This window comes from Triticum aestivum, chromosome 3B (genome assembly GCF_018294505.1).
Source record: "Triticum aestivum cultivar Chinese Spring chromosome 3B, IWGSC CS RefSeq v2.1, whole genome shotgun sequence".
NCBI lineage: Eukaryota > Viridiplantae > Streptophyta > Magnoliopsida > Poales > Poaceae > Triticum > Triticum aestivum.
The window spans coordinates 672,867,370-672,877,800 of NC_057801.1; the positions used below are offsets into that span (position 1 = coordinate 672,867,370).

At 48.9% G+C, this 10,431-nt stretch overlaps 2 protein-coding genes across 2 annotated transcripts; one reads left to right on the top strand and one right to left on the bottom strand.

The window, feature by feature from the left end:
- Positions 1-1,352: 1,352 nt before the first annotated feature.
- LOC123071627 (ribosomal L1 domain-containing protein 1) lies at positions 1,353-3,194 on the top strand. Its single transcript, XM_044495207.1, has one exon. It carries the CDS (start codon positions 1,461-1,463, stop codon positions 2,904-2,906), a length of 1,446 nt encoding a protein of 481 aa, XP_044351142.1. The 5' UTR covers positions 1,353-1,460; the 3' UTR covers positions 2,907-3,194.
- A 5,497-nt stretch (positions 3,195-8,691) lies between these two features.
- LOC123071628 (extradiol ring-cleavage dioxygenase) lies at positions 8,692-10,046 on the bottom strand. Its single transcript, XM_044495208.1, has 3 exons — positions 9,738-10,046; positions 9,286-9,656; positions 8,692-9,193 (listed from the first exon to the last, which is right to left on the bottom strand). The coding sequence occupies exons 1-3, from the start codon at positions 9,969-9,971 to the stop codon at positions 9,001-9,003; spliced, it is 798 nt and encodes a 265-aa protein (XP_044351143.1). The 5' UTR covers positions 9,972-10,046; the 3' UTR covers positions 8,692-9,000.
- Positions 10,047-10,431: the final 385 nt, after the last annotated feature.

The window sequence follows — 10,431 nt, forward strand, 5'->3', positions numbered from 1 at the left end:
ATTGTAACTGTAATCACCGATCGGGGCTTGATCGATGTCGATGGTATTGTCGTCCAACAAGTGCACAAATTCGGCAGTCGCATCATGCAAACCGACGCTACAATTTCTCTCAACAATTCACGAACAAGCACAATGGCGAATAGTGAAACAAGTAGAACAAATCGAAGCATCATACCTTGCGCCCATTTCGTCGAACACCTTGGGGGCGACGGCAGCAACGTCGATGACGGGCATCCTCGGGGTAGTTCTTGTCGGGGCAATCGAGGGAGGTGTTGGCGGGGTAGCTCTTGTGATGGGCTTCTTGCTTTTCACACCCGAAACCTTCTCTTCGCCGACGCGGGCCGGACCGGATTCGCAGCGGCGACGACGGTGGGCGCGCGTGCCTTCCTGGCGGGGCCTGCGAGAGCGCCACCCTGAACGATGACATTGCCCTGCCGCTTGTGGGGTGGCGCGGTAGAGCCTTGAACGGCGACGGACGCGACATGGCCGGGGCCGGCGACGAGATCTTCCGAAGGGGTTGGTGCCACGGTGACGGGCGATGGTTGGGAGGCGTCCATGGCGGCAATACAAAGCCAAGAAAGGTGGTCCGGAGCGGTGGAGGGAGGTCGATGGCGGTGGAGGGAAGGGGAAGCGGGAACTGCCGCGCGAAAATGTCCCTCCCGCCAAATATCGTTGCCGATAAGGGTCAAGCTTGGGTCGGCCTTCCACCCCGTGTATCTAAAGGTTGAGGGCAAAGATTTGCCACACCCCGCAATTTTTTTTATAGGCCCCGGTCCGATACGGTGTTTATTTGGACCACTTTTTTCGCCCAGAACCATGAACTGGCAGTTATCTTGCGAGTTAGCATGATATAAGGGGTTTGCTAGAGATGCTCTTAGTCGGATTCTTTTGTGCACAAACTGTATTTGTAAACCCAACTCGTTTGAAAAGGCAACGGGGAAGGGGATTCGACCTAAAAGCGAAACAAAAACAATCATTTTCTCCGTTTTCAACTTTGGACTGAGAAAACAAATGACGACACATGTCAGCGCACAACTGAACACAAAAATGACCTAAACCATTTATTTAAAATTAGATCCATGGGCACTGAGCTACAGCCCAGTTCTCAAAAAGTTACCTAAAAAAATAGAAACAGACGTCTCACAGTTAGCCACTACTCTCTTCGTCTGAAAATACTTGTCATTAAAATGAATAAAAGATGATGTATCTAGATGTATTTTAGTTCTAGATACATCTTTTTTATTCATTTTGATGACAAGTATTTTCAGACGGAGGGAGTACAGCACAACGAGGAGTTTTTTTTTTAGTGGTACTCAACGGGGAGTTAGCAAACGACACTTGAGGTCATTCCCACAGGCCCCAGGATGGGCCGCGTAATGTGCAGCCAGGTCGCACAGCCCGGCTCCTCCCCTGCTCCTCTCCTCTTTGCCCCCGCCACACCAAACCCCTAAACAGCCGCCATGTCGCCGCCGCCGCAGCCGCAGCAGAAGGACAAGGCAGAGCACGAGGTGCCGCGCGCGACGGTGGCCAGCGCCGTGGCGTCCCTCACCAAGTGGATGCGCGAGCGCGCCGCGGAGGCGCCGCCGAACCTGCTCGCCGACGAGCGCGACGACCTCGTCGTGCTCCAGCTCTCGCTCCGCCGCGTCCCGCCCAAGCCCACCACCAAGCCGCACCTCCTCCCGCTCCCACACCCCGTCGTCGCCCACTCGGCCGCCTCCGTCTGCGTCATCTCCGACGACCGCGCCGGCTCCGGCTCCCCCGCCGCCGCCGCCGCCATCCTCGACGCGGCCAGGTCGCTCAAGCTGCCCGTCTCGGAGGTCGTCCCCTTCTCCGCCCTCCGCACCGACTACCGCCCCTACGAATCGCGCCGCCGATTCGCCGCCTCGTACGACCTCTTCCTCGCCGACCGCGCCCTGCTCCCCATGCTGCCCCGCCTCCTCGGCAAGGCCTTCTACTCCACCAAGAAGGCCCCCATCGCCGTCGACTTCACCCGCGCCGGCTGGCCGGAGCAGGTCCGCAAGGTTCTGAGCTCGACTTTCCTGTACCTGCGGACCGGGACCTGCTCGGGGATAAAGGTGGGCAGGCTGGACATGGAGGAGGATGAGATTGTTGAGAATGTGATGGCGGCGGTGGAGGCCGCCGTGGAGAAGGTGCCCAAGAAGTGGGCAAACGTGAGGGCTCTGCATTTGAAGGCTGTGGATTCTGTCGCACTGCCAATATACCAGGTTGTGCCGGAGTTGGGCATGAAGATTGAGGTTCCGGTTGGGCGATTGGAAGCAGGAGTTGGTGCCGGAGAGGTCATCGATGCTGCACAAGTCGAGACCGGCAGCAATCGCAAGGACAAGAAAATGAAGGCACTGAAAAATGCGGATGTCAATGGTGGAGCCGAAGGTGTGAAGTACAAGTGGAAAAGGAACAAGAAGGATCAGACTGAAGATGTTGTGATGGAAGAAGCCCAAGAGGCGAGTGAGAATAGGAGGAAGAAGGAGGCTGCTCCTTTGGAAGAGCTTTCCGCTGGTGAGGGCCTGAAGACCCCAAAGAAGGGCAAGGATAAAAAGCGTGCATTGGACATGGAGGTGGAGGATGCTAGTCCGGCAGAGAAGGGTAGGAAGAGCGAGGAAGCCAGCAACAAGAAAAGTAAGGGCAAGAAAGAAGGTAGCAAGCAAGTACCTGAGGAGGAGGAGGATGTTGGCAGCAAGAAGAACAAGGGGAAGAAGGGAGAGGTCAAGGAGGGGAAGAAGAAGAAGAGCATGCAGGGTGATTCTGATGATGGTGAAGTCCTTTTGGATGGGGAAAGTACTCCTGCTGCCGTTAAAGCTGACAAGGAAGAGAAGAAGAGCAAGGGGAAGAAATCAAGTGTCGATAAGATGAAGAGATCCAGGTCAAAGGGTCTAAGGTTGTATTAGTTTTTCCTGAAATTGCTGCTTGTCAGTTGAATGCCAATCTCAATTGAGACCAAGGTGCATGTTCTATGCATAGATAAGCTGGTTGATCTGATTACTGTTAGCTGTGAGAAGCAATCATTGTCGAATCTGCTTCAGTTTTGTATTAGGAGAATGCACTTGAGATTATACTGGTGAGTGTACGGGGCGCTGTGGGGGAATTTCTGGAGTAGTTTCTTCAGATTTTGTGCGAGTCTGATACTACTATGCACCTTTGGGGTAAAACCTATAGTGGAACTGTTTTTCTTTTCATCTTTTGTAATCCATCTGGTATGCAACAATTTTGTGCGAGTCTGATACTACTATGCACGTGTTGGTCTGTCTTCTCGAATGCACCCCCCGAATTGAGCCTCTTGATGTTCTGGATAGCAGGTATACTAAGTGAAATCCTGTATTCATGCTTCCATAGCTTTGGTGCTGGGCTTAGCTATTTACGTGTGATCTTTCATAGCTTTGGTGCTGGGCTTAGCTATTTACGTGTGATCAATCACTCTGCTTGATGAAATGCGTACTGGTCTCTCATATCCCTTTGCTTGATGAAATGCTGATCTTAGCTCTGCCGTTCCCTTGTCTTCAGAAGCTCTTGGTCTACTATTTGGGTGCAGCAGGAAAGGGGTAACTGTGCTGCTGGAACGGCAGAGTTGTTTCTCCAGAGAAGAACAGATTCCTTCTTCATAACTAAGAATGTAGACTTTTAATTCTCTATTTTTTACAGCGTCGTGGTGGATGACTCGTGTAATAATGTAGAAAAGCAGGGGTTACTTTTCTCTGTTTTGTTTTGTTCAAAGTTTTACATGATAAAAACAAGTTAAACATCCAAGTTCAGTATAACAGATCCTAACAAGCAGAAATCACTCACACCCGGGTAAATTTTAGTAGGAGAAAGTGCAAGAGAATACAGAAACAGCTGGAACATTATCTTTACTTAGCATTTTGTAATTGTTCTGAACATTCTGATGCCTGCGTTTGATGCAAAGTTGCTGCTGGTACGATTCCGCTATTATTAATATTCCATGTGGTCGAACCTGGAAGAAGAATAGCAGCAGGAGCAAGTGTGGCATAAAGTCGTTAATCAGGTGCACTCTTTGATAAAATTTTACCTTGTGCTTCATAGATTGCATGCAGGTAGATGTACATGGTTTCTCTTCTTCTGGGTGGTTGGGGATTTGTTTTGGGATGATTAATTGAAATCAGGGAAGACCTTTTCATGTTCATTTGGAGGCACTAGGGTGAATTAATTCTGATCCCAGCGTCTATATTTTTCTCAAAGTATACTCGGCAATTGCATCGCCTGTGGCCAAGCACAAACAGAGTGTTGTCTTATTTTCTGTAGTCTAGTGTTTCCTGTACTACTGGCAGAACATATACTATTTGCTAGCTCTTGTTGTTACCTCGTTTTACCCTATGTTTTTGAGGCAAAGACCGTAGAACAATTGTTCTACGGTAATTTTCATTAATAATAACCAAAAGTATATGTACAAATGAGAAGCAATTGTTCAACGGTAATTTTCATTTTACCCTACGTTGCTCTCGGATCAGCTGTGAATCACAAATTATGACTAAATCTTATGATAATGATGACAACTGTTGGTACTTTAGGTGATATTTGGCTCATCAAATTATGACTAAATCTATTTTGATGCATGGTTGTACGGGCTAGAATTGTAGTTTAAGGCAGCAACTATACTGTGTGTGCTGCAGAAATGTACATGCAATATACATTGTGCCTTGCAGGCATAGGAAGGTTTGATTGTGTCTCAGTTGGTCCTTTATAATGCAGTACTAGAGATGTGAACGGATGGAGTTCATTTAGAGTATGAGTGGAGATCCTTTCCTTGCTTTCAACCGATGTATAGTTTAGTTCCTTCCTATATTAATTTGTGAAGTAGACTTAACAATTATACAATCTCTGTGTACTGGTACTCCGTTGTTTGGGCTTTGGCAGCTGGGAGATCAGTTTGTCATAGCATGTGAAAGTAAGTCTATTTACTTTTATTTACCTGCACTGTTGATTCTATTTATCAGTTGACAGAGGGTTTGTGAAACAGTAAGTTCAACATCATAGTGAAGCTTGGTGACAGGAACGTTTATTCATCCACTTGTGTTGTTGTCCTCCTCATTGGATGGTTCTGCTTTGAAGATATCAGAAGTATTCTAAGAAGTTTTGCTTTCTCTAACACTAAATAATCTGAGAGACAAGGGGTAAAGAGAAAGAGTATTTATGCAACGGTTTCATCGAAACGAAAGAGTATGTCCCTTTTGTCATCCTTGATGTGGGGGGAAAATGCATACAGTTAACTGTGCATGTTTTTCTGGCCAGAATTACTCTCATGTAGCACTGTCAGAAGAATTTGTATGTTTCCCTCTTCAAAATGTTACAACTCTGTTCTCTAGAAATAGTAAAATTGCCGCTTTTGGGTCTGTCAAACACCATGTGACCCTTCACTGATTGGTGCTTGGGAAAATTGGGATGCCAAATATGAATCTGAGAATGATCATCCAAATGACTTTTCAAAATCTTCTGCATTTGACTTAGTAGACGCAGCCTGAGACTCCATAGGGGAAAGAATCAAGCAGAGTCTCATTTGCTCTGGAAAGAGCACAGGTTGCCTGATCATACACCTGGGCCATTATTGTACCGATATTTTTATGTATTATTTTTTCACTGTAAGTAACAAATATACTTTAGTGCTAGCCGTGATCCATTAGTAGTACTGTATTAAACACTGCTGTTAACTGTTAGACCAGTAAGTTCTACAAATAGTCTCTCTCCTTATCTGGTTCAAACTTCAAAGAATTATGTATAGTCTCATGTTGGGTTTTTTCATGATTGCATTCCCTCATCTACATTCGGTGTAGTACTATCTTTCGTCATTTACAACTGCTTTATTGTACTGGGTTGAGTAACAACAACTACTACGTATCCACGAGGAATCTTATTGACAAATCGGTGCTTATTTTGTACAAAGCTTCCTTTTGTCCTGAAATGTGTTGCTTTGGGGCCATGTATGAAGTTATAGCCAGTCAATTTCGATAGGTTTTCTGTTACAAGTATCAAGGAAATTTGATGTTACGTAAAAAGCGGTTCCTCCTAAATCAGATTGTTTTAGGGAATAATCTGCTCCAAGGTTGGGAATTTAGTGGTTAGTTTTTCTTTGGTTGTCTCTTAACTAATTTATAGTGTTCAATTAATCAGTCTCGCTAAGTCTCAGTCGACTTAGACTTCGTTATGTCTCAGCCGGTGCTATATTCATTAGATCATACATTGAGATCGGTGCAAATTTTTCTTTTCAGATTTTCTTTTTCTTTTTTACATGGTATGTCACTTGATTGAGGCTTCGTTAAATCTCAGTCGACTGAGACCTAACCACATCCTCAATTAATATAGGTACCTCCACAGTATTAATTGAATAGTTAAAATATCTCTGTCAATATAGGTCAGTGAAAATTATATCTGACAAGTATATCATGTTGTTATTCTTCGATGGGAAAATTTCTAATTATTCCTCTTTACCATCTCTCTGAACCACATCCGCCTGGGTTTTGAAATGAATAAGGTAGAAGCCCATTCTACCTTTTATTTCGAAAAAGTCTGTTGACAGATGGTTGCTAAGATCTGGTGCATTTTCACAGGTGACATGTCGTTGCATCGTTTCTGGACAACACTACAAGGCTCTTGTGAAGATATAGAATGGTTGCACAGAACTCAAATGTCGCTTATTCAGCTGGCGGAACATCTTTGCTTTCAGGAGCATTTGCATGATGTTAGGTGAACGGTTTCCCCTGTCCAGCCAAGTGTGAAGAGGAGCTGGCCCCTTTGACGCCGCTTGCTGTAAAGGGCTCAACCTCGTCGGCCGCTCAGCCGGGCTTGGGGTGTGTGGCGGAGGCGAGTGGGGGATGGCAGAAGGTGTTGCCCCGGCGTGGTCCGCGTCACCCCACGTCGCCAGCTCCGACAATGGCCCCGCGTCCCATCCCTGCTTGGCTGCATGGTAGATGCTGCAAATGCCTCACTTCAGGGCATCGTGCAGTTGACTGACGAGATCCGCTTCGGTGTTGTTGTTGCTTGGAGAACGGTCACCTTGCACGCGGTTGCCGCAATCGATGGCGTCCTCTAAGCTCTTTGGCATGCCTTGCCATGCCGCTGGTCCTCGGTATCGTGCATCGTCCTGCTCCAGCTTCATGTGAGGGTCCAATGAAATCCACGCTCCCTTCCAAGGCGCTTCGCCATGGGTCTTGGGCGTCTGTCGTGTCTACTCCTGTTGGCTTGGCTACACCGCTCGATGTGATGTTACAGTCCACTTTGGCGGATCAGACAGCGCTGCTGCAGATTTGCCTGGCGCGTGTTGGGAGTTTTCTCAAGCGAGCGGAGGCTGCTTTGAGCAGTCTCTCCCTTGCGCCGGCTTTGTCGCAGACCACTCCGATGTCACGCCCTCCTGGTGTGGCCGATGTTGGCTCCATTGAGAAAGGGGATCAAGAGCTATATGGATGTTTCTCCCCTCGTGTTGGGGACAGTTCATCGTCTCTGTCGGCCTCGTCCCCTGTGTTGTCTACCACTGAGGGTGAGTCCGTCGTCGTGCTTCAGGCTCCGGTGCTGCAGGCCATGCCCGAGCTGCGGGAGCGATGTCTGAGCCCTACTTCGCCATTGTCTGTGGAGCATTTGGAGGTTAACTCATCGATGACCTCGTGTAAGGGACATGTTTCGCCTCTGTCATCTAAGCAACTGAAGGTGCATGAGTCCATCATGTCGGCAGACCCTACGGTTGATGATGCCGTGTCGATGGTTCCTCTAGTTGAGGATGTCGATGCAACTCGTGTGTTGATGTTGGCTCCTCGGAGCCTTTTGGTGGACGACATTGACACCCAGAAATTTGAGGAGTTTTATGATTTTCTTGACAAATGGGTGGCAGATCAGCCTCAATCTAGCAGAACAAGTGGTTGCCCCTCAAAGGAGAAGCCAAGAAGGGAGAAAGCAAAGAGGAACAAAAGTAAGAAGAGTGGCGCCATCCGAAAGGCGTCCACGGTTTCATGATGGAGGGAGGGTGCTCAGGTTTTGCCGTTGTCGGTGTGTTTGGCAGGAGTGTCATTGTGTTGTGCAAGTGTCGAGGGTTGCGATTGTTGCACCTTTGGAGGGCCTCTTGAGTGGTGTGGGTGTTTTGTATTTCGTGAGTAGTACACGTATGAGTTGTTTGTATCGGTTTTTGCCCGGTTTTCCGTAATTAACTGGGCAACTCTCTTCTTTTTAATTAATCAATGAGGCAAAATTTTTGCCTTGGTTTCGAAAAAAAAACCATATGTTACAAGTTTGTGTTTCTTTCCGTCGTCCCCTATTGGTCTCTACTCACCTTTCATTTTGTCCAGGCACGAGAACTGAAACTATACATCGAGGAGCTCTACTGGGGATCCGGCAAACAGGTTCTGCTCCTCGGACATAGCAAAGGCGAGTCGATGCGGCTGCCGCACTTTCGTTGTACTTGTACAGATCCGAGCTCAAGGGCAAGGTCGCCAGCCTGGCATTGGTTCATACTTCAGATCCCATACGGTGGCTTCCGACATCTTCGACGCGGCCAGGTTCGTCAAGCTCCCCGTCTCGGGGATTAGTGTGGGCAGGCTGGAGATGGAGGACGAGGAGATCGCGGAGAATGTAATGTTCGATACAAGCGAACTAAAATTCCTGAAGGAGAGGAATAACCGTCACGAGAAGATGCCATCTTTTTTTTTAAATGACATTCTTCATCGCAAAAATAAATAATGATAAATGAAAAACGTCATCCTTGTCACACTGCTTAGCCAATCTGTGTGACCACAAATCGATGTCCTCGATGTTGAACTTTTTGAAATAGAAATTCAGCTCCTCTTGCATCAACCAACCTACTACTCCCTCCGTTTCTAAATATTTGTCTTTTTAGAGATTCAAATGAACTATCAAATACGGATGCATATAGACATATTTTAGAGTGTAGATTCACTCATTTTGCTTCGTATGTAGTTACTTGTTGAAATGTTTAGAAAGACAAATATTTAAGAACGGAAGGAGTACAACCCAAATGATTTAAGGCCGTCAAATCTTGTTGGTGAAACGGTAAGAAGAGTAGGAGAAGGTGGCGTTGGTCCAGCTGCGGTGGATCAGCTCCGCCCTGGCCTCATCCCCGGCGGCGCCCAGCGCGACGTGCAGCGGGTAGATGTGCTCCGGCGAAGGGTGCGCAAGCTCGCCGTAGGGCGCCTTCTCCTTGTATCGCTTCACGTCGTCGTACCTGGCCATGCCATTGCCCGCGACGAATGAAACTCAATTTAGGAACAAAAACGATCAGGACACGGCGACCGGATTTGCCATGGTCAACATTACCTCCCGTCCAGGAGCGCGTCCCTGAGCCAGGCGTCGAAGTCGTAGGCCCACTGCGGCACCGGCGCATCGAGAGGGCCCAACTCTCTGAGGTTGTGCGTGGTGGTGCCGGAGCCGAGGACGAGGACGCCTTCGTCCCTGAGGGGCGCCAGCGCCGTGCCGAGGGCGTAGTGGTAGGCGCCGTCGCGGCCGGCCTGCAGGGAGAGCTGGCACGCCGGGACGTCGGCCTCCGGGAACATGAGCATCAGCGGCACCCACGCGCCGTGGTCGATCCCGCGGCCGTGCTCCTCGCTCACCGGCCCGAACCCGGCGCCCTCCAGGAGCTCCTTAGTCCTCCTGGCCAGGCCCGGCGCGCCCGGCGCAGGGTACCTCAGCTGCATATGCATAGCGCGCGAACAAGCAATGTCAACTTGTGTTCGTGACACAAGCAGAGATGTGAGGAATTAAGAGGTGACCTTGTACATCTCGTCAGGGAGGTCCTGCAGGTCGTGGATGGTGTCGTTGGTGCCGTGGACGACGTTGACGGCCGGAGCGTCCGTCTCCCAGTGAGCGGACACCACCAGGACGGCGCGCGGCGCCTGCGCGCCCGCCACCGCCGCTGGCAGCCACGACTTGAAGAAGCCGTGCGCCGGGATCCTCTCGTCGATGCAGATCGCCGGCGAGCCGTGCGAGAGGAAGAAGGTGTCCATGGCTGGCAGCGGCCGGCGTGCACGGTGAGACCCTCCCGGTGGCTTGGGTTAGTCTTGGGCCATCGCCAGCAGCGCCTCTACTTATGGCGCCGCGAATGGTCGTTGATGGAGGTCTCATTCGTCACTCCACTCGTCTCATCACATTCCATTTTTTGACACTCGCCTGTGGCGTGTCGTGTTGGATTGGAGCATTACTAAGAAGAAGAAAAATCCACCTTTAAGAGACGTCTTATTCTATTCTTCATTGTAATCTGAAAGAAAATATCATTCCAAAACGGGAAAATTTGCTAGATCATTTTTTTTTCAAGAGTACGCAAATTGCGTACCATAGCTTTATAGAAGAAGAGAGAATTACAAATACAAGATGACTACAACTCGTTGCGAACAACAAGTGTAGCATGAACTCCACATCCGGCTAGTCCAAAGACAGCCACCTACGACAACACCACTACAACGCAAA